General features: G+C 39.2%; 1 protein-coding gene and 1 long non-coding RNA gene across 3 annotated transcripts in view; one reads left to right on the plus strand and one right to left on the minus strand.

The window, feature by feature from the left end:
- Positions 1-24685, plus strand: part of TENM1 (teneurin transmembrane protein 1) — a 735522-nt gene extending 710837 nt beyond the window's left edge. For both annotated transcript variants that reach the window (XM_036880853.2, XM_036880855.2), the window contains exons 30-34: positions 8850-9146; positions 14791-15178; positions 16016-17236; positions 17808-17950; positions 19316-24685. In XM_036880853.2, the coding sequence (XP_036736748.2) occupies positions 8850-9146; positions 14791-15178; positions 16016-17236; positions 17808-17950; positions 19316-20074 (2808 nt within the window). In that variant the 3' untranslated portion in view covers positions 20075-24685. The remainder of the gene's footprint in view (positions 1-8849; positions 9147-14790; positions 15179-16015; positions 17237-17807; positions 17951-19315) is intronic.
- On the minus strand, positions 1385-27108 carry LOC118910030 (uncharacterized). Its single transcript, XR_005023812.2, has 5 exons — positions 26184-27108; positions 23766-23824; positions 19616-19808; positions 11597-11696; positions 1385-1520 (listed from the first exon to the last, which is right to left on the minus strand). It is a non-coding gene; the product is annotated as an uncharacterized LOC118910030 (long non-coding RNA).
- Positions 27109-27174: the final 66 nt, after the last annotated feature.

The raw sequence follows: 27174 nt of genomic DNA on the forward strand, positions 1-27174 counted from the left end.
TGCGATCTCCTTTCTGGCATCTGTGATCTCCTTCCGGACTTCATCCCATTTCTCTTGCGTATTTCTCTGCATCTCTGTCAGCATGTTTATGATTCTTATTTTGAATTCTTTGTCAGGAAGACTGGTTAGGTCTGTCTCCTTCTCTGGTGTTGTCTCTGTGATCTTTGTCTGCCTGTAGCTTTGCCTTTTCATGGTGATAGGAATAGTCTGCAGAACTGGGACGAGTGACGGCTGGAAGGACTTCCTTTCTTGTTGGTTTGTGGCCCTCCTCTCCTGGGAGAACAGCGACCTCTAGTGGCTTGTGCTGCGCAGCTGCGCGCAGACAGGGTTTCTGCTTCCTGCCCGGCTGCTATGGAGTTAATCTCCGCTGTTGCTGTGGGCGTGGCCTGGCTCGGGCAGCTACTCCAAAATGGTGGAGTCGCGTTGGAGCAGGAGCTGCTGGGAGGCTATTTATCTCCGTAAGGGGCCTCCCTGCTCCCTGCAGCCCAGGGGTTAGAGTGCCCAGAGATCCCGGATTCCCTACCTCTGGATTAAGTGGCCCGCCCTGCCCCTTTAAGACTTCCAAAAAGCACCCGCCAAAACAAAACAACGACCACAAAAAAAACAAGAAAAAAAATTTTTTTAATTAAAAAAAAAAAAAGTTTTTAATTAAAAAAAAGGTGGTCGTTCGTTTTTCTTTATTCTCCGGTGCCAGCCTCAGGCCTCTGCTCACCGGTCGGTCTTTCTGCCCTGTTTCCCTAGTATTGGGGTCCCTATCCCTTTAAGACTTCCAAAAAGCGCTCGCCAAAACAAAACAGCAAAAAAGCAAAAAAAAATGGTCGCGCGCTTTTCTTATGTCCTCTGTCGCCCAGCCTCCAGTGCCTGCTCACTGTTCTTGCTGCCCTGTTTTCCTAGTATCGAGGGCCCTGCACTCTGGCCCGGATGGCTGGGGCTGGGTGTTCGGCAGTCCTGGGCTCCGTCTCCCTCCCGCTCTGCCTGCTCTTCTCCCGCCGGGAGCTGGGGGGAGGGGCGCTCGGCTCCCGCGGGGCCGGGGCTTGTATCTTACCCCCTTCGCGAGGCGCTGGGTTCTCTCAGGTGCGGATGTGGTCTGGATATTGTCCTGTGTCCTCTGGTCTTTATTCTAGGAAGGGTTGTCTTTGTTATATTTTCATAGATATATGTTGTTTTGGGAGGAGATTTCCGCTGCTCTACTCACGCCGCCATCTTCCGCCCCTTTGTTTAGTGATTTTTTTCATACCGAGTTAGGGTCCCCCTTCAAGGTAAGGGAGGCAAACTGCTGGGAAACATAATAATCCTGCTCAGCCTAAGCAGGGAAGGGATTTGTTACCCCTGTGCCATCCAGCATCAGCTCCAGCAAGTGAAATAAAGCATATCGACATCCTGAAATTTCGTTTATTTTAAAAATCCATTTCCCCGCAACCTGAGTTGTGTTTGAATCATCTTCCTTGCAAAATACTTTTACGTCCAATCCATGTATCTTCTCATCTGCTGCATCAATCTGTCCCCATAAATGCATTTCCCTGGACAATAGAGAAATTAGAGTGCAGATTACAACAGAGGCAGTTGTAAAAGAATTGGACATTCACCAAAAGCAAACTGGTTTAAGAGCTTCATCCAGATTGCACCTTGCTGTGTCTATGGATAATAATGCCATTATATGAGAAATCCCAGCATCAGATCCCAGAGCTCTTTACAAGATTTCAAAGACTGAGATGTGAGGTTACAGCAAAACCCCAGAACTGCCGCCTCCTTTATTAAAAGAAAAAAAAATCCAGGAAGCTTGCACTTCAAACCAAAGTCATAAAATCAAGTAAAATGATCATGTGTTTACAAGCAAAATGAAGCAAAGAATAATCTAAAACCCTTCCGATTGATTTTTTTTTCTCTGCCCTCAAAGATAACTGAGAACGGGGTAGATTGTTTTTTAAATGCAACATGTGAATGTTCATATGTGACCTGAGCTCTGAAAGGGAAAACAATCCCAGCTGAAACACAGGGTCCTCAGTTGACAAACGATGGGGAATTTGGGAGGCAGCCAAGAGAGATCAGCATCTCTCCGTTCTCAGAAAACACCTTCGCTGAAAGGGCATGCAGCTGCAGGCTGCTCAGGGTTGGAGTTAATGTTTGCTTCACACTATTTCAACTTCCTTCTCCCCAGGTTTGCTGGAGGGATTCATTTTGTGAAAATTTAGATAAGGAGCCTGCTTTCAGGTAGATGACTCTATTTTAAAAATATATCTGTGGTTCTCAGTCCCAATAATACTGCATCTACCCCTAAGGAGTCACCTGGAGACAGATTTCAGGCATTGAGGCCACTGGGCAGTGTGGGTTTTGGGGTGAGGGGATTTGAAGGGCCTTCAAATCATAGAAGCTACTATATCTGTTACTCTTGCATCAGCTCCACTAAGATAACTAGAAAGAATTATTTCACACACTATTTCACATGTATATAAGCATTAATGATTTGGTATAAAAAAATTTAATGTTTATTATATGGTTACACAGTTGAATTCACCAACAGGAAAGTATTTAAACAAGAGCAAATTACTATAGTGCAAAATGTGTCCAAGTTAAATAATATGGTAGAAGTCAAGTGAGAGGAATAAGTAAGATTTTGAGGAAGACTGGTATGCCCAATAATTTTGCACCACTTTTCCCACCTATCAAATGAGGAATATGGGCTATGCAATCTCTATTATTAGTGGTATTATTACCATTAAATCATAATTACAGCAGCTAACATTCACTGAGGTCTTACTATGTGAATTGCCATATTAACTCATTCGCTGCTCATAATACTTGGTCAGGTGGGCTCCATTATCATCATTGTCATCTTAGAGATGAAGAAACTGAGGCCCAGAGAGGTTGCGCGCACAGCTAGTAAGTGATGATACCAGGATTTGAACCCCGTCAGTCCAGCTCAATAACCACATCCTAAGATTTCTCCTGACACTAAGATTTTGTGGGCTGGCAAGCAAAGAGAGTGTCTTGATAGTAAAACAAGAAAGAAAAGGTAAAAGGAAACTTCAGATGGAGTAGTGGAGGTTAACGCTAACGCTGGACACATGTCCTGTTCATTTATAGACAAGCCTAAGTAGGTTTGGATGGTCAGCCTAGCAATATCAATAAAAAAAATTCAGCCTTCTCCTCCTTCTGATGAAAGGAAATCAACTGCCGTGATCATAGCTTAGCGTTCAGCTCCTTTTGTGTGTGTTGTGTGTGTGTGTGTGTGTGTGTGTGTGTGTGTGTGTGTGTTCACAGCTGACCCTTGAACAACATGGGTTTGAACTGCATGGGGCCACTTTTATGTGTATTTTTTCCAATAAATATGTTGGAAAACTTTTTAGACATTTGTAGCAATTTGAAAAAACATTTTCTTTTCCCTAGCTTGCTTCACTGTAAGAATTCAGTATACAAACATGCACCATACAAAACATGCGTTGATCAACTCTTTGTTATCAGTAAGGCTTCCAGTCAACAGTAGGCTATGAGTAGTTACATTTTGGGAGAATCAAAGGTTATACACAGATTTTCAACTATGTAGGGGTTGGCACCCTTAACTCCTGCATTGTTCAAGGGTCAACTGGATTTTCTCTTAAGCTATTAAAACACAAACTCCTAGGAAAGAGCAAGAAAAGGATGTGAGCAGAGGCAACAGACACTTCTTTGAAGTTTCTGCCTGTACCCCCCCTTCATGGGTGCTCTAATTTCTGCTGGCAACCCAATCCATGGCTCCCCAGGGCACTCTTCCTGCTTTCCTTGCTGGTCCAAGTATGAACAAAAAGCAGGCCTTCTTCTTTTCCTTAGCACAGCTGAAAAAAACATAAGGGAAACCAAAACCAAAGGATAAATTAAATTGTAGATACTTCTTCCCCTATTAAAAATAATTACCAAGTCCAGCTTTCTTACTCCAACATACAGCTCATCAGTTGCCAAACTCAAAGGTCTTGTTCGAAAGTGTGTGTAGTTCAATTAGTTGAGATCCAATTCCAATGTGTGTGTTAGGGCAGAGGGGTGTCCCCACACAGCACCACCTAATTCTCCAGACACCAACTGGGTGTCCTCCAACTCAACTCAATTCTGACACTACCGACTAGGAGATAACGTCAGATCACACAGGTTAACAGCTCAGTCCTACAAGACTGCCCCACTTGAAGACAATGGCAACCCCAGGTTTTTACTTGTGCTTCTGACCAGCTGGCTATAAAGACCCCCTAGTTCCCAAGACCCCCTCCTTGGGTTTGATTAATTTGCTAGAGTGATTCACAGAACTCAAAGAAACATTTCACCTAGTAGATTGCCTTTATTTATTTATTATTATAAAATAATGTAGTTCAGGTACAGCCAGATGGAAGAGATGTATAGGGCAAGGTATGTGGGAAAGGGTGTGGAGCTTCTATGCCCTCTCCAGGCTCACCGTTCTCCCATGACCTCCCCATGTTCACCAACTTGGAAGCTCCCCCAAACCTCATCCTTTTGAGTTTTTATGAAGGCTTCATTTAATAGTCATGATTGATTAAACCATAGGCCATTGGCTATTAATTCAACTTCCAGACCCACTCCCCTCCCTGGAGGTTAGGGGATGGATGTTGAAAGTGCCACCCCTCTAATCACATGATTTGTTCCCCTGACAGCCAGCCCCATCCTTAGGTTACCTAAGGGCTTTCCAAATATCACCTTATTAACATAACACCTTTATTGCTCTTATCACAGGAAATTCCAAGGGTTTTAGGTCTGTGCCAGGAACAGGATGGAAGACCAAATATGTACTTATTATAAATCACTTATCACACCTTCCAAACCTGACTGAAATTCGTGTTTCACCAGTGTCTGAATATCGGAGTGCATTATCAAGAAACAGAAAAGCATGGTTGCCGAATTCTAGGCAGGCAGAGAAAGAACACTAGGCAGAATTTTCCTCTGCTTGCTTTGTACCAGTTTTTAACAGTGATCCGTGCTTGTGTAGCTGTAATGACTTTATTAAGAAATGTGTTCTTGAGTAGTAAACTTAATCTATCAGACAAATAAAACCACAAATTTAGTTGAACTGGAAATCACTTGTTACTTTGGCTCTTTAACTATCATTATAACATAAATTGTAACAGTTACAACCGTCTCTGGGAGTACATGGATATTTTATAGCTATTGTAAATGAGTGGTATTACAGTTGGAGATATGTGGCTATAAAACCACAGGAAAGGTAGTTGAAGAAAGAACACCTGGTTTCATATAGGTTTCTAAGCCCTGCATATCAAAAGACAGAATATATTTGCTTCTCTATCACCTTTTCGGTGATAACAGCAGGTTACGTATATTTATGCACTACAACACTGCACGCATTGGCTACAGATGGCTTAAAGAGTCATGACTCCCAATCTGTGGCTCTGTTACCTGAATTAAACCTACCCCTGAGACTAACAGCACTTCTTCCCAAATAATTTGAGTATCTGATCACTAGTCTTCTGGATAGGATTCATGGCATGCAACACTTGATAGGTTCTTTTTCACAGAATCTCAAAATTAAGGGCAAATATCATCAGCCTCATAAAAAAACAGGCAAATCTCATGAGTAGTCAATTCATAGAAGACATACATGTGGCCACTAGACATTAAAAAGGGTTCAGTCTCACTAGTAATCAAATAAATGCAAATTTAGACCACAGTAACATACCATTTTCCCAATCTCCTATTGGGAAAAGTTTGCTAACAGTGATAATACTTGATGCTGATAAGGATGGAATGAGATGGGCTTTCCCACTAGTTAATGGCAGCATAAATATGTACAACCTTTGCACACTATAAAGGCATATCTCAAGTTGCATCAGGAATTTTAATATGTTCTTGCCATTTTGACCCAGTAAATTCATTCATAAGGTTCTGTACTAAGGATATTTGCCAAATGTTCAACAAAATATGAAAGGAAAATAAAAAACAAAAATTCTAATTTCCATCAATAGGAGAAAGGATAAATAATTATCACATAGGAGGATATTATGCAACCATTAAAATCTACATTTTAAGAATACTTGACAACATGAGGAATGCTCAAGATAAAACATTAGCTGAAAAAGTAAGACATAAAACTTTAAGTACAATCCTAGTTGTATTCTTTCAATGTACAAATATAGATTATGCAAAGAAGTAGGATAAATGCAATTAAATGCAGCAAAATATTAGCAATGATTTGCATTGGAGGGTGGGATTACAGGTAATAATTTTGTTTGTGTACTTCTATGTTTTCCAATTCTTCTGCAATGAAAAAATATCTCTTTTATACTGGAGAGTCAGGGGTGTTGAGGAGGTTATTTTAAAGAGCAAAGTGAGCAAAGGAAGAATGCAATCTAAAATGAAAAAAATTGGCTTTTATAATGGTAAGGGCAGAAAACTTCCCTTTGCCCTTTCTAGGTTTTTTTGGCTGCTCTGATAATTAAATTGATGTGAAACAGATTAACAGGAGGAAAACACATTTAATTCCATACATACAGGAACTCCAAAGATATGAGACTTAAGGACAAGCTGGGCAATTGAGGCCTATATGCGATCCTGAGTTAAGGAATGAGATAGAGAGAGACCTAAGGTTTCAGAAGGGAAGAGGATAGTTCACAGTACAATAAGGAGAGCAGATGTTTGGGAATTCGATGTTGCTTTGCCATACAGATAGGCCTTTCAGATAAAGAATGATCTTTGGTAATTGCTCTCTTTCTGGGCCACACCCCCTATTTAAATTATTTTAGAAAGTCAAGGGAGAGGTAAAGGTTTTTCTTGAGCCTGCTGGTTCTTGATTGCCTTCAGCTCAAAGTAATCCACATGCCAAACTGGTACATTTTGGGGTGGCATATTCTAGTCCCTTCACAGTCATCCAGGCCACTAAGATAAAAACTCATTCTGGACTTATATGTGGAGCCTTAAAAAAAATTCATAAATACTGAGAATAGATTGGTGGTGGCCCTATGGGAAAGGGGTGGCAGCAAGGGACAAATGAGTAAGTGTGGTCAAAAGCTACAAACTCCCAGTTATAAAATTACTAAATAAATCATGGAAATACAATGTATAGCATGTTGCCTATAGTTAATAACTAGATGTTAACTAGACTTATTGTGATAATTTCACAATATATACAAATATTAAATCATTATGTCACACACGTGAAACTAATGTAATGTTATATGTCAATTATAACTCAATTTAAAAATTTTTTTAACCTTAATTGGAAAATACCTCTTTTTGAACCGGGATTTTGAAATTGGACTCTTGAGACCCCTAGAGGTTTCATGATTGGGTTTCAGAACCCCCGTTGAAATTTTATTTAAAAAGTTGATGCATGTGCTTACATGCATTTTTCTGGGGACACAGTGCATAGCTTTCGGCTGTTTAAAGGAATTCTTGACCACAAAAGTTAAAAAGTGAACATAAAGTTTGGTTGAATAGCTGGTGAGTCAGTTTAGTCCAACTATGATTAGTGTAGTCAAACCCTAATGTTTAGTCCAACTGCTGGGAAGGAGTTTGGTTCAATAACACAGGGAAGTCAGATAGACTGAAACATGAAACCAAAGCCAGGAAAGCAAAACAAGTTTTATTACACTCTGTAACAGAGTGGGTCTGCCTAAGTTAGACAGGCCATGACTGCTTACTATGAGGCTTCTTTATGGTGTTTTTGACAGGGCAGAGAAGTCCTTGACTGACAATCCTTGGCCTTGGAGGCCTGATCTAATTAGTGAAATGAAGACATGGGCTGTGCTCTGATGTTTGCTGGGCCTGTGCTCTGAAGTTTCTCTTTATCTGGGGAGTTGTTTTACATCTGGGTAATGTCTGGACATTCCAAGTCACTCCTGGCCCTTGAAACTTCACCTAATTAACTCTGAGTCCTTTCTGGCTCTCTGGTTTTATCTGATTAGCTCTTTGAGTCCTTTACTTTCTTTCTACCCTGTTCATGACTATCTTTCTACCTAATACAAGTATGTTTAGTCCACATAGTTTAGTCCAGCAATGATTAATGTAGTTAAACCCTAATGTAGTTAAACCCCTACCTCATTAACCAGGTATTTAACATTCTGTTCCAGATCATGTTGATAATTACTGCAGATACAAATTAGTATACCAAGCCATAATCATCTTGGACTCTGACACATGGGCCCATTCAAAGGCCTAACTCAAATGAGAAAAATAATCATTATATTCTAAAAATAACAATTATTAATATTTTTACACTTCACCAGGTACCTATATATGTAATCTTTCATTCTTAGCACAAGTAACTCTGTGGTATAAAGTGATAATATCACTCCCATTTCACAGATCAGAAAACTAATGTCCTGATAGAAGAAATAACTGCACAGACAAGCAGCTAATTAAATGTCTCCCGACTCCCAGGCCACTGCTGTTAACATTTATCAAAGTCTCTCCTTTTCCATTTGAAGGGGAGCAGAATTTGCCATCCCAAAAATATGCCTCTTTGCATAAAGATTATTTTAGGCCAATTTTTTTTAAGAAACTACAAACACAGTAGAAGCTCTGAAAACTAAGTAGAAGTTATCCTTTTTTATGAGACATTTACCTGTATAAGGCAACTCTCAATTTCTAAGAGTGTCTCCCTCTCTATATCAGGAAGAGGAAGACACTAAATCTCTAGAAACTCTTATCAATGGATAAGGTAAAGACTTAAATCTGCATAACAGCCTTACCTTTGTTTACTGTGCTTTGCTTGATAGTCTCCCATAAATGCACCCTAACCCCCAACATCTTTTGTCTTTAGCTGGAGGTGGATCTAAGGTGGCTTCGTGGTTGTGAATGCGCTAGATGCAGGGAACTGAGGCAGTGCTTAAAATATATTTCATATCTCTGTTTTGTAGGCCCATAACAGAAACCTGCTCTCCATAGATTTTGATCATATAACTCGCACAGGGAAGATCTATGATGACCACCGGAAATTCACCCTTCGAATTCTTTATGACCAGACTGGACGACCTGTTCTGTGGTCTCCTGTAAGCCGATATAATGAAGTGAACATCACATATTCACCTTCAGGATTGGTGACATTTATTCAAAGAGGGACATGGAATGAAAAAATGGAGTATGACCAGAGTGGAAAAATAATATCAAGAACATGGGCTGATGGGAAAATTTGGAGCTATACCTACTTAGAAAAGGTAAGTATGTGAGGAAAATAAACTAGTTCTGAGTTTCTGATGAGAATATTGAAAGTGGCCCTAATTTCCCCACTTTGGTAGATTCTGCAGGAAAAAAGTCTGTGTTCTGGCTCTTCTGTTCTGTAGTAGTAAATAACAAAAATATATATATTGTATCTCAAAGGATAAGCTGTTTTTTAGCTGAAAGCTTTCACCAACCCCACACTTTGCCAGGAACTCTTTCAGACCAAAGTCAGGATAATGGCTTAGCTTTCTCCTCATTTGAGCATATTTGTTCACAGTCTTGAAAAGATATCTTTATTACTATGAAAGCTCATACTGAGGCAAAATAGGTAGAAAATTATAAAATTGTGTGTTAATGTATCTCAGCTCTGGAAAAGAGCCTCTTACACAGAGGATAAGGAATTCTAATTTTGGAAGGATAGTGAAATCTTTTAGTATACATTTGAGTACTAATTTTCACAAGTAATTGGTTTAAGGGAATGGTGGCAGTGGAGCCTCATTGGTGATAGTCGTTTGTGCACCATGAGTTTCCAGTAGCATCTGTAATGGGGGCTCATGGCCTCTATCTGGTAGGAATAGATGTGGATTTTAGTCCCGCCACTGGAATCACTTGTCAAACATCCTTATGGGTTCTGGCCGGCTCAGTAGCAGAGGGCAATAAGAGAAATTGATCTCTATCTGAACTCAATTTCTGATGTCCTGAGATAGTGTCTCTTGTTTCCCAAGCCTATTCATTCAACTGATTTCATCAATCCTTAATTAATTTATGGAAAAACCAAAAAATGCTTTCCTTTGAGGATTCAAAGGTAACAGTGCAAGGTAACCCCTAGAAGTTCTTAGAAAAGTCAGAGGCACTCACAGCTCCCATGGCAAAATTTCACTATTTGCACCCATTGATGCCAAGTCTTTCTGATATACTCCCCAAAATGAATGTTTTTTGAAAAAAAAGTGTGTGTCAGTGGTTGTATGTCATCATAAAACTGTTGTACTATTTCCCAAAGTCAGTATCTAGGGAATTTGCCAAGTTAGAAATGCCTAGGAGATAAAGCAGAACTCCACTTAGGAGCCAGGTAAAGGAAGGAGTCCTCTGCTGTATATACCCCATGACTATTGCTGCTGAAGAAATGGATCAAATCAATAATCGGTACTCTGCACTGGGAATGACTGAATCTTGTAGTGTGGATCTTTCTTCTTTTAAATTTTGATAAGAATGATTAGTTGTATGATTTTGCCAATCATTCGTGTCAATGTCCACAGAGTGCTAGCCTTGTTATAAAATTAACCAAATCCAAATATTTAGTGGCATATTTATATAGGCAAGGTATATAATGATGACCTATATATATATATATATATATATATATATATATATATATATATATATATATAAGATGCCATTGATTATTAGCAGAATATAGCCTGATTTGTGTTTCCAGGAATGAGGATGGATATGCACTGATCCTTGCTGGATCCATGAGTCATGTATGTGGCTAGTGAAAAAGCCAACAACCCTCCTTAAGAGTATGCAAGGGTTTGAACTGATAACCCCGACCTCTTTAGCGTCATCGTCTGGCCACTGTGCCTATAGACAGTTGCATCTGGGTCTCCTAAGACTTTCCCTTCAGGCTGTCTAAACAATAACAAAAGAGCCTATTGAAAAATTCCAGCCCTGCCTGCAGTTTTTTCAGCCTCTTTTCTGACACAAATGAAGCAATTTTATTATTTCACTTTTCTGAATTAGCTGATTATTTCATCAAACCTACTTGAGCAAAAAATCATGTGAAGCAAACTTCACATAAGTTCTCTTTGCTACAGAACCTTAGTTGGCAATAATTCTTTGAAAACAAAATTAAAACTCTATGAGGCTTGTCGGTGTCTGTGATGGACAGATATGAGACCTCATTGACCCACAATAATGTATGGATAAAAGCCCCAGTGACTTCCAAAAACTAGTTTATTGGCCAGTGAGACAAGCCAAATCACTTGTGCGTTTTAGTTGACTTTTGCCCCTTTTTTGATTTCACATTTAATTTGTCATCTAATTAAAAGCTAGTCCTTGCCTTAAGCAATCCTATTATGTGCAAAATTCAGAACCTACAAAATACTAATTATGGAATGGATCTTTACTTTCCAGAAATCTTTTATCATGAGATTGATTTTATTAACATTATTACAACCAGCAATAATAACTAATTCACTGAATAGATGTGATGATTAAATGAAATAATATAAGACACCCAGCACATCCAGTCTTCAATAGAAGTTAGTCGCTTTTCATTTAAATAGTGCATTGCAGTACTAATTTCAAGTTGACAACTTAAATGCTACATGAAGATAAATTAAAACAGAGAAGAACAGAAGGCAGGAAACTAGAGCATCTTTGAAATTGTGATTCTAGAAAAAAAAAAACAGGGAAAGAATATTGAATTAATGAAAATCCAACTTACATGTAACTTTTCCAGAGAGGTGAGGAGGTTTTGTATCTCCCTGTGCTTTTTCAGTCCTCTTTTGAACATGACCTTTGTTAGCACATTCTTTCACTGTGTCCTAGGGCAGAGCAAGGACAAAGAGGCTAGCTCTTTGTAGTATATTTTAAATTAAGAATTCTCAGACTTTAAAATGTACACCTCTTTTTATACCTCAAATACTTCTGGAACTACCTCTTGTAAATTTGCTTGCCACCTCTATACCATGATATATTAAAAAGCAACAGCAGATAGTTCAGCTAAGCAGCAGAAATTTTATAAAAATTGTTTGACTTCCTCTAGAGTAAGTGAATGTTACCCATATCATTTTCATGCACAATGGTTTGTAGCCACTAGGAGAAAAATAAGTATTTAGGTAATAGCTGCGGTTGCTTAAATGATCTCTTCTCTATTAAAAAAATCAATTATTATTTCTTAAATTTTCTCTATGTGGTCATTAATTTTCTATCTTGATTTATGAGACTTCTCTGAGTTAATTATATTGAAGACTTGTGAGGCTAAAATTTTGTATTACAGTAAATGTAAATCTTCCAGTTTCCTAAAATCATTCTTAAGAACTTCATTTTTTAAATGCATTTAAATATATGTTATAACCATTTAATAGGATGCTTTAGTCTGATACGGTTACACAAAATTGCCTCTTTGGGGCTGAAATTTTGAAGGCTGCCTAGTGGGAGAAGGCAACCTTTTTAGCTTGAGCTCCAGGTGGCCCCACACTGCCATCTGGTGGTCATTCAAATGCCTTAACGTTTCAAATTTCTACCATCTCATTTCTGTTCTTGTTCAAATGAGTATACAGGCACGATTGTTCTTTGTTTCTTCTTCTTCACAATGATCTCTTTTAGGATCTCACAATCAATTTAAAAAAATAAAAGCCTTCCACTCTATTGTTAGGGCTAATAAGAAATGGCCTTTTATCCTGCGGCACTGTGGGCACTGGGTGGACTATAAGGATTTTTTTTGAACAAACTGATAACAATGCCACCCAAAGGGAAAAAGCAGCCAACTGAGAGCTAAATGGTATTCTGGCAACACAACGGTTACATTCACGAGATTTCTAATGACGTCATCCACATTCTTGCCATTGGCAAGAAGCTTTGAAAACAGACCAGGGAGCTATGGAGACAGCGCAGCATCGGCACCACCTAGGAACAGGGTCAGGCAGTGGGTTTACTGCAGCATGGAGGAGGAGAGCAGGGCAGAGAACACAATGGAGATTGTGCTATAAATGTTTGGCAAGGGTGGCACAGCAACTGGAAAAGGCATGGCCCAGGCAGGCTGGTACTGGACAATGTGTGGGAGCCATATGGTGATTGTCCCTGGCCTGCGTCCCAAGTGACAGATGTCATTTGTTCATGGCAAATTGACAGAAGAGAGTGGAAAGGACCTGAGAAATCTGGCTTTCAGCATAGCGGCAAGGCAAAGTCATTTTCTACCAGGACCTCCCCCTACACACCGCTCTTCCCTGCCACCAACCCCGGGTTCTGCTGGGTTCTGCCTTGGGGGAGGAAGCCGCCCTCCCTTCGTGTCCTCATGCTCTTGCAGGAGTGCCAAGTCTCCTGCCTCCTGTTCAGCAGGGTTTTGGGAACTGCGGATTGTGCACAGGTGATGGGGTGACAGGGTTTCCACACGCAGCCCTGTATCCCCAGGCAGAGTGCTTGGTGGAAAAGACTGGAAGGATGAGTGAACAAAGCAAATAACTGCTGACGTTGACTTCACAGTCCTGACATGTGATTCAAAATCAATAATTCTCAGAAGGGCAGGGAGGACATGCAGTTTCAAGAAACATACTCACTTTTAGAATATAGTTTCATATTTAGAAGATTTAAATGCATTGTATACGTTTATGTAATTCATTTTCAAAAATATATAACTTATATTTTAAAAATGAAAAGATTCCTATTGTTTCCAAAACACAAACTTCAAAAAATAAAGATAAAATAAATCCTTTTAGTTGATAAGGTAGTTCTCAAGAAGGAAGAGGGAGAGCTCCCTTAGGGACTTGTTTCAGAGTCTCCAGTGATGAACAATTGTTACTTTTATTAAAAGATGAGATTTCAATGCTTTTCAGTTGGAAATAGGATTGAGTCTCCCTAGAACAGTGCTCCTTTTATGTGTATATTTAAAATTAAAATAAGATAAACCAATATCAGTGAAATACCTAATTACCTGCAAGTCATTATACCTCAACAAATAACTTTCTGAAATACCAATCACATTAGCGGAAAAGGGTTTTCACAGAATTCTTCACTTTTAATTGCATGTTTTCCCTGATAAAATTTAAAACATGAATTGCAAAGCAATCACAATATTATTTCATATATAAATTTTCAGAAGGACATCACTACTACATGAAGTCAAATACTTTTGGTGACTATAACTTAATATGTGGCATGCCCTGCCCATCATTTACCTCCCTCCAGTCAAAGTCCACACTGAAGCAACAGTAACCTTTCTGTAATAAAATTTGTTTCTCCCAACTCTACAAGCACCCGGTCCATCAACTTGCTTTCAGTGGTCCCTGTTGCCAACATGTTTAAGTCCAAACTCCTTGGCTTGGCTTAGAAAGCCCAACATGATCTGGACCCAACCTACCTAAGTGGCCTCATCTCCTGCCTATGACCACCACCCACCAACAGGCCCATGCTCTGGCCATACAAAATTCTTCTCATTCTCTGAAAAAGCCAGGTGTGTTCTCTTTCTTATCCAGACCCTCACAATGCTGTGTTCTTGTCAAGAGGACTCTTCCCCTACATGGTCCCCCTCACTTCCCTGCTTTCACCTGGCTAACCCTTTGTCATGCTTTAGGTCTCAACTCGGGTGTCACTTTCTCCAGGAAGCCTTTCCTGTCCTCTTAAGTCTGGGTTAGCGGTTCATTCCCCCACCTCCCATAAGCACCCCATGCCTCCCCTGTCAGAACACAAGTCACACTGTACTTTGATTGCTTAGCTAGTCTTTCTGCTCCATTAAACTGTAAGTTCCATAAGGATAGACCCCATTATTGCCCACTACTGTATGCACTAGGGTCCACCACAGTGCCTGGCACATAATGGGTGCTTGAGAAATTTGTGTTGAATGGACAAACATGTATTTTCTTGAATCTCCTCAACTTTAGTAATACATCTTCATGCTGTTTTGCCTTTGTCTCATTTCAGTCTGTGATGCTTCTGTTACATAGCCAGCGGCGTTACATCTTTGAGTATGATCAGTCGGATTGTCTGCTCTCAGTCACCATGCCTAGTATGGTGCGCCACAGCTTACAAACCATGCTTTCAGTGGGCTACTACCGGAACATCTACACCCCGCCAGACAGTAGCGCTTCTTTTATCCAAGACTACAGTCGGGATGGCCGACTGCGGCAGACCCTGCATCTGGGGACAGGGCGCAGAATTTTATACAAGTACACCAAGCAAGCAAGGCTGTCTGAGATTCTCTATGATACCACTCAGGTCACATTAACATATGAAGAGTCTTCTGGAGTTATTAAGACAATACACCTGATGCATGATGGCTTCATTTGCACAATCAGATACCGGCAAACAGGTCAGTTGTGAATGGTGGTGATGCATACAACCACATCAGTGTTTTCTCAGGACATTTTTGCTGGCCACAGTCTGGGACAGAAGTGTTAACCTACAGATGTTCAATCCAACACACTTTCACTTCAGTTACCAAATTATCTTCTGCTGAAAATTAAAAGCATATTATAGGTGACATGGAAGCTGATTCTTAAAAACATACAGTGCATTTCTCTTTCTCTCAGCTCCCAAACAAGGTAGGCTAACCACATACCCGTTCCTCCTCACCACCAAATCTTCCCGAAGATGCCAACTGCAAGATACAAGTCTCACTAAATGGAGACCAAGCCCTGTGTAACCTCTATAAGCCTCAGGGGGTGACAAAATATCTTCAAAAGTCAGAACTTTTGAATGTATTGCATCCTTTGGGTATATCAAATGCCCAAATCCAGTTACTTTAATGCTGAGCTTTGTTAAAACCTGACCCTCCACCCTCTGACTTTGCAGCACAGGGTAAATGAATTAAAAGTATTTTTGTCAGCGATTATAACAAGAAAGTATGTTTATAATAACAGTTTCATCACCCCAAACTACCAGATGGGTTATTACGTATGTAGTTTCTATAACTAAATTCCTCAATTACTATAATATATGGGATTTTTCTTCAAATTTAATAACCACAACTATGAAAATGTATATCTATGAGATGATATGCCCAGGCATTAGGTATCTGCAGTCAATTTCTAATGTTTTATTTTGAAGGTAAAAGCATCAATACTAAAGAAAATAACACTAGACCATTCTGGCTGTTCAACATTAAGCATCTAGCTTTGTTCTCATTATTTCATTTTGATTCCTTCAGGACCACTTATTGGACGCCAGATTTTCAGATTCAGTGAGGAAGGGCTTGTGAATGCTCGGTTTGACTACAGCTACAACAACTTCCGTGTCACCAGCATGCAAGCTGTGATAAATGAAACCCCTTTGCCCATAGATCTGTACCGCTATGTTGATGTCTCTGGCAGAACAGAGCAGTTTGGAAAATTCAGTGTAATTAATTACGATCTAAATCAGGTCATCACTACGACAGTGATGAAGCACACCAAGATCTTCAGCGCCAACGGACAAGTTATTGAAGTCCAGTATGAAATCCTCAAGGCAATTGCCTATTGGATGACCATCCAATATGACAACATGGGCCGCATGGTAATTTGTGATATACGAGTTGGAGTAGATGCCAATATAACAAGATACTTCTATGAGTACGATGCTGATGGGCAACTTCAAACTGTGTCTGTAAATGATAAAACCCAGTGGCGTTACAGTTATGACCTGAATGGAAACATCAACCTCTTAAGCCACGGGAACACTGCTCGACTGACTCCTCTCCGATATGACCTCCGAGACCGCATCACCAGACTAGGAGAAATTCAGTACAAAATGGATGAAGATGGCTTTCTGAGGCAGAGGGGAAATGACATATTTGAGTATAACTCTAATGGTCTGCTGCAGAAAGCCTACAACAAAGCTTCAGGCTGGACTGTGCAGTATCACTATGATGGGCTTGGGCGACGTGTCGCCAGTAAGTCCAGCATAGGGCAGCACCTCCAGTTCTTTTATGCAGACCTTGCCAACCCCGTCAGAGTTACTCATTTGTACAACCACACGAGCTCAGAGATTACATCCCTGTATTATGATCTCCAAGGTCACCTTATTGCCATGGAGCTAAGCAGTGGTGAAGAATATTACGTAGCCTGTGATAATACAGGCACTCCATTAGCTGTGTTCAGCAGTCGAGGTCAGGTGATAAAAGAAATACTGTACACGCCTTATGGAGATATCTATCATGACACTTACCCTGACTTTCAGGTCATCATTGGTTTTCACGGCGGACTCTATGATTTCCTTACGAAATTAGTGCACCTGGGGCAAAGGGATTATGATGTTGTTGCTGGTAGGTGGACGACGCCTAATCATCACATATGGAAACAGTTGAACCTCTTTCCTAAACCATTCAACCTCTACTCCTTTGAAAATAACTACCCCGTTGGCAAAATTCAAGATGTTGCCAAGTATACCACAGGTATTTGAACGGTGTAAAATTTTACGCTAAACCGGAGATAACTCGGTAGTGTTTATCACATAATCTCAATGCTTTTGTAAACATGCTTCCCCTTCCTGCCAGTTAGCCCACAAGTTATTGTGCAGTCACTCTCTTCCTTAGTCTTCTAGAGTGAGCAGATCTGTGCGAGTGGGCATAAAACATGAGGCTTTTGCATCCCAGTACATTTGTTCTTTCCTTTTGAGCTTCCTGTTTGTAGTTTTCACCCTTAAAAGCTCATATGAATAGTTTGTTAAAAAGAAAAACTCTCAGGATTATGTTGCACCAAGTAAACCTAATCTCACAGTCGTGTGACCTTAGTACCACTATGCAGTAAATGGAACCTATCTGATTATCCATGGATCAAAATGTTACCCTGTAGAGAGAGGACCATATATTTTAAAGTGGGTGATAGATAGAAGGAGGAGTTTTATCCCTAACTTCCCATTGGCTAAACATATTGAAGGCAGGAGATGCATCTTTCAAGCTTCTCACAAAGGTTTTAAAGTACAGGCTTTTAAAATTGTGTTCTTTTATATTTTATGTCTCACAGACATTGGAAGTTGGTTGGAGCTATTTGGTTTCCAGTTACACAATGTTCTACCTGGATTTCCCAAACCAGAATTAGAAAATTTGGAATTAACTTATGAGCTTCTACAACTTCAGACAAAAACTCAAGAGTGGGATCCTGGAAAGGTTAGTAAAAGTTTTACCATTTCTATTTAGCTGAAAAAACAGCACAGCATCCAACGCCATGAAATGGTGTTACCATGTATTTGCTTACTTATTTTTGAGTCATCTGGAATATTCACTAAAATGGCCATGATTCACACAGAGGTAGAAAAAAGCTTCCATGAGGAAACGATTGAGAAATTCAAGTTTTTGGAAAAGAAAAGACTAACATGTGACTTGATGACTGCTGTGGTAGCCAAACAAGAGGAAAAGAGGAACTGAAATTTAAAAATTCTGAAATGGGCTACTAAGGGCAATTATGGGTTCTGTATCAGTAAAGTGGTCAGCAAGAGGCATAAAACATCCGATTTCCAACTGCCAGACAATTTAGGGCATAGTGCATTAAGAAGCACAGGCATAACAAATTATTCTGGTAAGGAAAAAGCATATAAGAGCAATGAAGCAAAAGTAATAAATATCACAGGGATCAAGTCTCTGGAAAAACAAGGAACACCAAAACTTTCAAGGTTCATTCATAATTTCATCAGGAGTATGAGGTACAAATGAAAACAAGAAGAAACTTTTTCTTTCCATTGAGAATGGGAATCTCTGTTTGCAAAAAAAAAAAATGGTGTTAAAAAAATGAAACTGAAATTCAGGTGGCAAGGCTTGAAGTTTAAGTATAAAAAAATTTAAGGGAAAGAGATTCTAAGTAGGTACTGTGGGTTTATCTCCTTCTGTGTAGACATATAATATGTAACTGCTTTTTGTAATTAAACCTTAAAAAACTTCAGCAAAATGTTGAAAATTGTTGAAGCTTTATATGGATACTTGGATGTTCATTTGTCTCTTCTCTTTATTTCTTAGTATGTTTGAAATTGTCCATAATAAGATGGATTTTTCAAGTCCACATAAAAAGACCAGTGAACTTGCCAATTTGCCATTGTTATGTACAAGATCATAAGCAGCTTGATAGCAAGAACAATGCCTTATGCCATATCTTGATCCCTCACTGTGGCCAGTGTATTATTCTATATACAGTGATGAACAGCTAGTCAGTGTTAGTTAAACTGGTGAAAATGAAATGTCTTTGTTTTGGAGGAACTGGACCCACTTAACTTGAAATGCCCTCTAGCTCTGAGATTCTGATATCAATTTGAACATATTTCCTCATGTTTAACACACCAAACTATCATGAGATACATGCCAGGTGATCAAGTCAGCTGTTAGTTTTTTCTTTTCCAAATTTGGCTTGTTTTTAAATCACTCACCAGCAAATGAAAGAGAGAAGGAAGCAACTTTGCAAGCCTTTACTTTCCACCATCACCAAGCACATGACAGGTGTCTAATTCTGTACTGCATTTGCCCTGTGCTTTTCTTCTTTCCTAGACTATCCTGGGTATTCAGTGTGAGCTCCAGAAACAGCTCAGAAATTTCATTTCCTTGGACCAACTTCCTATGACTCCCCGATACAATGACGGACGGTGCCTTGAAGGAGGGAAGCAACCCAGGTTTGCTGCCGTCCCCTCTGTTTTTGGAAAAGGTATCAAATTTGCCATCAAGGATGGCATAGTAACAGCTGATATTATAGGAGTAGCCAATGAAGATAGCAGGCGGCTTGCTGCCATTCTCAATAATGCTCATTACCTGGAAAACCTACATTTTACCATAGAGGGGAGGGATACTCACTACTTCATTAAGCTTGGGTCTCTGGAGGAAGATCTGGTGCTCATTGGTAACACTGGGGGGAGGAGGATTCTGGAGAATGGTGTCAATGTCACTGTGTCCCAGATGACTTCTGTGTTGAGTGGAAGGACTAGACGGTTTGCCGATATCCAGCTCCAGCATGGGGCTCTGTGCTTCAACATCCGGTATGGGACAACTGTCGAAGAAGAAAAGAATCACGTGTTGGAGGTTGCCAGACAGCGTGCGGTGGCCCAGGCCTGGACTAAGGAACAAAGAAGGCTGCAGGAAGGGGAGGAGGGTATTAGAGCCTGGACAGAGGGGGAAAGGCAGCAGCTGTTGAGCACTGGGAGGGTACAAGGTTATGATGGCTATTTTGTTTTGTCGGTTGAGCAGTACTTAGAACTTTCTGACAGTGCCAACAATATTCACTTTATGAGACAGAGCGAAATAGGCAGGAGGTAACGAAAAAAATCTCTGCCTTTGCGTCACCAAAGACTGCCTGTTTTTAAAACACAAAACGGTTTATTGTATTGGTTTTCTAGATCAGAACTCGTTATATGTAAATATGGAGGAGAAACATATCCAACTGCCTTTCAAAGTGACGGAAGATGGTATTTTAATATTGTCATTTAAACTTTAAGAAATGATGGAGATTTTTAGTTCTTGTGTGGCAGTATTCAAAATAACACAAGTGAAACTCAAGACAGCTAGAAAAGAGTTCAGAATGCACCACTTTAAATCTGTCAAGCCATGCATATGTTCAGACGTACAGGAAGAACCCAAGGTTCTGTATCTCTGTTGTGACACAAAGTTTCATGTTTAACTATTGGCAGAACTTGCAGGCTATTTCAAAAGGGGGTGCAATACTTGCATTTCGAAAAACTGCCAGCCCTTGCCCATTTTCAGGATCTGTTCTAGGAAATTTAAAAAGAAGTGTAAAATGTCCTCAGCCACAGTCTCCTAGAGTCAGGACCCACTCGCCCTTTCTCCCTGATTATTCCTCCTTGCTTGTTCAAGTAAATGCCATGTTGTTGTGCTGTGTTGTGGTGTGTGGTGGCTGGGTTCTGTCTACCACGCCTCCCTGGGGCTGCGGTAACCAGGCTGAATCACCCCCCTTTGCTTGTGTGTACATGACACCGAGGCAGCTGGCCAGTGGAACTTCTCCCACCCAACGCATTTGGACAACATTTTTTACCAAATTGTCTAGTTGTACTGGTGTCATGTAAACACAGCTTTTATTAACCTGGGTAGGAATTTCTCATTTATATATAGGGTGTGTTCTGGTCATAGTTTCACATCAGTGATTCAGTATTTATACACTAATCCAGTGGTTTTGTGCACATGAAAGGTAATTTACTACAAATGATTCTGATACAAAAAAAAAAAAAAGAGCGTTAGCAGGCATACATGCCTGGGACGCCAACAAATACATTCACTAATACAGCAGAAATTGATGAGAGCCTTATGGTCTTTAAAAAATAGTCCTGAAAGTACCAAAGGGAAGACCAAACCAATCTTCACAGTAGTTGCCCCCACATTGTTGCGGCCCACCCAGATTTCTCTTCCAAATGTGCAATTCGGTATTGAACATCTATCTCCCAGCCATAGTCAGGAAATTTAAATAAGTGAATCCCTTTCCAAACTAAAACATCTCAACAAATTCTGGGGAAGCAGGCTATTTTTGACTAAAACAATGTATACAGTTAATTATTTTAGTTCTCTGTCTTAACCCATTTGATTATTCATCTTTCCTGCCTAGGAAAAATACCTGATTTCCAGGAATGGTTATTTTTGTTCTCTGATCATTTAAAATTTGGGGAAAAAAAAAAAGACCAGGATTAGTGTTACTATCAACTGCAGTTTCTCAATCTCTATGACTCCTGTAGTAAAGGGAGCCCCTTGGTGAACTGGGAGATTTGTGCCCAGTGACAGAGACAGTTTGTAAAATGCTGGGTAATTTTAAGTTACCACAAATGAAAATACATGACAGCACAATGTGGCCTGGAGAAAATTCCCCTGAGCCAGTTTCAGCACTTTCATCACCGAGTCTGGACATTTGCTATGTCTGAAGGAGAATTTATGATGGAATGTTACACTTTGGACTCTTTCCAGCTACTACCTACATGCAGTGTGGGGTCATTGCCTTGCTTGTGATAACAGTTTCTTTGAAAATATGCAAAATCAGAATCCAGACTCGTGTTAAGGTTTTTAAAGAGTCTGGCTCCTGACTACACAAAGTGGAGTAAGGGAAAGGTAAGGACTTACAGAGAGTAGGGGAGGATGTATCGAGACATTTCATTTTCAAAACCTTCAGGCTGGGACTCCCACATTCTGACACACATATTCTGAGAGAGACTTCATGATGAACTCGTCTCTCGCTTTAATTGGAAGCATACCAGCTCAAGAGATTGCTAATTCAGACTGCAATCATATTACTGGTTTGTTTGCTTGTTTTCCTGAATCAGGCCTGAGTTAGTGGTACAGTATTTATTCCGGATGGGATTCTAAAATTAACGACAAACTTGTTGAAAATTTGAATACCTCCACACCAGCCTAAAAATGGACCTTAAGTTCCTAGAACCTCTGATGTTCTTTTAAATCAATGGAAAATTAATTTGTAAACTGTATATAGAGAGTGCATTCATAAATGTGATGATGTATTTTATCACTAATCCAAGATGTCAATATTAGAGTCTATTTTGCTTATATTTTAAGTGATTATTATACTTTCTTGCAATTCACTGATGAGATGTATCATGTTCAAACTGCTTTAAATATCCATTAGAAACAAATATTTGAAGCTTTGACTTAAGGGTAATTACCTTGACTGTGCATTTCTAGTTTGTAATACATATTTATTTCGTTTGTGCCTTTAGTTTCTTGAAGTTATATTTGTATTATATTCAGGAAATGCACTTTTTATCATTTATAGCTGTGGTTTTAATACTGCCTTGAACCATTACTATTCTCTGTACCACTTCCAAAGTTGCTGGGAGGAAAGAGAAAAAACCCAAAAGGTTAGCACTAATGAACAGTAAATCTAAGAGAAACATTTTGGCATTTAATAATATGAACATGGAGATATTGAGTACATTGCTGCCTATTCAGCTGAATACAAAGGATGTCTTCACTGACTTGTAGTTCTGAAGTTTAAATAAATGCAAGAACAATTCGTTTTCATTTCCTGATGAAAGCAAAAGCATTTTAAAGAAAAATGTGTGAATTTCTCATAACCAGAAGACAGGCAGCTGACACTGCACAGCCACACAACCTTGCAAGTGAGTTAGAGAGCCCCAGTAGTTGGGCTCTCCACTGAAGAACATTCTGGGCTAGAGGCAGGGAATACTTCGTGGTTGTTTCTTTTTCCTAATTAGGCCCGTTTCATTTGTGCTTTTTTATTGTGTTTTGTCATTACTTTTGCACTACAATCTAGAGATCCAAATGAGCTGAAAAGTTCAGTGTAACAGACATTAAAATACATTTATTTTTAAATGTCATTCTAATCGTTATTGAGTAGAAGCATGACTCATGAAGGAGAGGAAAATAAAGCCCAATTCATACTGATTTTTAGCAAAACACTCACCATAGTAAATAGGCATATGTTTTATTTTTAACCCAGCAAAATAATGTATAAAACAAGCGTGTCCCTTACAGTCAATTTATCTAGATCTATAATATATAGACTATATATAATATAATACAATATATACAACATAGCCAAATGTATGAAAACTTGACAGTGTATAAATTGGAATTCACATGCTAACTACATAGAAAGGTAAAAAATTAAATTATAATTTTCCTAAGAGTTTTCTTTTCCATCATTGTTGATGCCATTTCAAGCATTCTATGATGTTATTTCTGCTGGGGTTTTTTTTCTTTCCTTTTTTGAAAATATATTTTTAACTGGACCAGGTTCCACTGTACTATCACCTGAGAGAGTCAGAGCAAAGTTTTTGCATTTATAAAGATGTTCCTGTAATGGCAACTGTAATGGAATTCAGTGGTAATGGAAGCAAAAGTACAGTAATCAAGTATTGAAAGAAACTGTTGAAGAGATTGGAGTGTAGTATAGCTTGTGAGAAAACAGAAGGCCACAGATTGGATGCAACATTCTTGTTTTCTTGGAGGAAATCACATACACATAGCTGACCTGAGTAATACTTATGATCTCAGATGGCTCTTCCACAGTCTTCTGGAAGGTTCTTTATCCTGCAAAAAGCAAAAAAAACAAACAAAAAAAGCAAAAAAACAAAAAAACCCAGAAAATAACAAACAACAACAAAGAATTCAACCACAAAATAGTGACTGTCATTTCAGTGTGTCCTTCATGTGAAAGCTATTAAGGACCAAATATACTACTGTGTGTAAGAAGAAATTACTTCCTAAACAGTAACTGAAAATAGTTAGAGTTAAACTTGCTGTGGATTTTGTCTTGGCAGTTGTCATCTTATATTATTTGTCAAAGGAAATGTGTTTGGCAGTTAAAAATCTTTCCTTAGATTTAGTGGTGGACTTTAACCTCTTAAATAAATGTTAGTATATCAGATTGTGTCCTTGAAAAATATTTTACTTGTATGAATCATGACAATGTCTAAATCTTTATTCTGGCAAAAGCATCAGTAAGAGAGAAGGCAAAAAAGAGAAGTATCGCCTTTACGTCAGATAAATATTCTTTTTAGCTGCTTACTCTCTCATGAAAAGTGAAGATGTTTACAGTGTATGCCAAGATTTTCAGTTTCTATATAACAACAGTTAGAGGTTCTAATCATACCGAAAATTGTGTTATAATGGCCTGAGCCATGTTGCTAGGAAACAATAGGTTCCAATTTTGTATTCCTGCTCTCACTCCTGTGCTGAAAGTGACTGGATACTGTACAGGTTCCTGTTCTCTGGCTGCAGTTAAATGGTCTTTTGCATTTTGCTCTGGCTTTCAGGCCAGAAGCATGCATTTTTCTACAAGAGCATCACACCAACATGCTGTAAATATTTCAAGTTAAACATTATGTGTCGATATTTGAAAGAAAAAGTACTTTGAATATTTCATTTTTAAAAAATAAAATTGCAAATGAGCACTGTGTCCCATTTTATTCATGCGCCCAACTGCATTCTCAAGTCAGTCTGGTCACCTGAGATATGAAAAGTGGATCTCTCATAGGGAACAATAAAAGCTCATCATCTTGAAAACGGAAGTGCAGAAATCAAAATGGCACTAATCCTAAGCAGCTGTCTGTCTTTTCATTTTTATTCTTCATGCAAATAGGATCTCTGACACAAATGACCGTTTAATAAAAAAGAAGAGTAGCTGTTGCAAGTTTAAATGCCTCTAGACTATGGCTTTTTAAAAAGGTTTCTCTCTCCTGTTGATGCTTTTCTCAGCAACAGAAAGAAAATAAAGAGTTGCAAAACAGGGGTGGCTGAGAGCTAGGAGAGCAGGGCACCCAAATGCATGGGCAAAAATGACTGGGGGTGGAGGAGAGGCAATCAGGAAAAACAAAACAACAGCCCTCCCAAGGCCCCATGACCTGGGTAATTTTAATGGCCATTTGGCACTTAAGTTTCACAAGAAGACATTTATTTTAAAGTGACATTGGGAAAGCTGGCCAACAGACCTTCCAAAATTCAACTTGATACTAATGGGGCACCTATAGTCCAAACAGCTTGTTACTGAAACTTGCTTGGAATCATGGAATTTACACAACTCTAAAATGCCCAGCTGCCTTTTTAGTCACTGATCTATACAGTCTTCCCCTCTGTCTGCATTTCGCTTTCTGGGGTTTCAGTCAGCTGTGGTTAACTGGGGCCCAGAAGCAGATCATCCTCCTTTTGACATATCGCCAGAAGCTCAACACATCACAATACCTACATCATTCACTTCATCTCATGATGTAGGCATCATCACAAAAAAGGTGAATACAGTACAATGAGATATTTTGAGAGAGGGAGAGACCACATTCACATAACCTTTATTACAGTATGTTTCTTAAATTGTTCTATTATTAGCTGCTGTTGTTGTTAATCCCTTATGGTGCCTAATTTATACATTAAACTTTATCAGGTATGTATGTATAGGAAAAAACATAGTATATGTAGGGTTCAGTCCTATTTGTGGTTCCCGGCATCCACTGGGGGTCTTGGAATGTATCCTCTGTGGATAAGGGGGGACTACTGTACACAGATACAGTGAAGAGAGTCATGGCACAGAAGACAATCCTGATCGTTTCAGCACAACCAGTCAGCAAAAAGCAGTAGGAGGTAGAGGGGTATGGAAAGGAATATTAATGTCACCTGGAGATTTTTTTTCAAAATATGCACCCCACCCCACCCTAAGAGCACAAAAAGGCAAGAGTTCTTCCATTGAGAGAATTACTAAATAGGAGAAGAGATTTCTCCACATTCCTTCCCTATCCATCCTTACTTTTACAGGTCTTTGAATATCAGTGCTATTTCAGCATTAGTAACACTACTACCTTAAATTTATATAATTTTAGTACCTCAATAACCCTGTGAGGTGAGCAAGACTTCACTGTTCCTACTTGGCAAATGCAATAATAGCAATAGACTGACTTACCTAAGGTCTCAGGGATAATCAGTGACAAAGCTGAAAAGCAAATTCAGGTCTCTTATGATGTGGATGATGTCTCTCCAATCAGGTTTGTTAGATCTTTCTACATAAAAATATCCATTTAAAAGGCAGCTGATGTAGTGATGAAAATCCAGCCAATGACCCCCAAATTATGAAAGTGTCCAAATTGGGTAGTTTAACTTCACCCCTAGCTACAAACTGCAAAATAATGGCATCCCATTTACTGCAAGGGCGAACATCAGCAACAAAGTAGAATTTACAGCCCACTAACAGGGAGACTATGTATCTTGCAGTCTTGAAATCCTCAAGGGCAAATCTGGGTTTTATTATTAATAGACTTTGGATTCTGAACTCAATAAAGTAAATCAAATAAAACATAAGCTGATGTCTAAACATGCCTAACAGATTTTAAAGCTGTTTCTCATATTTTTAATTCTGTTTCCATTCTACCACAAATAATATCTTAAATCCAACCCTCTATTTATAGCAGACTTCATAGGAGCCCCCTTCTCTGTGGACTTATTGTACCTATGTAGTACCACAAAGTTTCCCTGCCTGTAACAGCCAAACCGACTACCTAAGCTTGTCTCCCTACTGACCTTATCTCGTAAGAACAAAGTTCAGAGGAAATGAATGAGTATTTGATAAACTGTCATGTTCCCTGTGGGTTTGCTGACACACTTTTTTTCTGAGGAAAAATGTACACTTGGAAATATATGTGCATTTTTCTATCTTGACTCAGCATCTTACAGGTATATGTTCGCATGGCAGTATTTTAGATATGGCAAGGATATGACCTTTCTGTAAAGTCACAAGCTATTATGCAGTGGGAAATAGCAAGGATTTTCATGCTGTGAAAAAGTAAAAAACACTTGATGAATGAAGGGCCAGCAAAAGAAGACAGTGGGTAGGCCCATCAACAGGGAATTATGACAATAGCAAAATGAAGAAAAGCATTTACCTTTTTCAGGGAATC

The sequence above is a fragment of the Manis pentadactyla genome, chromosome X (assembly GCF_030020395.1).
Source record: "Manis pentadactyla isolate mManPen7 chromosome X, mManPen7.hap1, whole genome shotgun sequence".
Lineage (NCBI taxonomy): Eukaryota > Metazoa > Chordata > Mammalia > Pholidota > Manidae > Manis > Manis pentadactyla.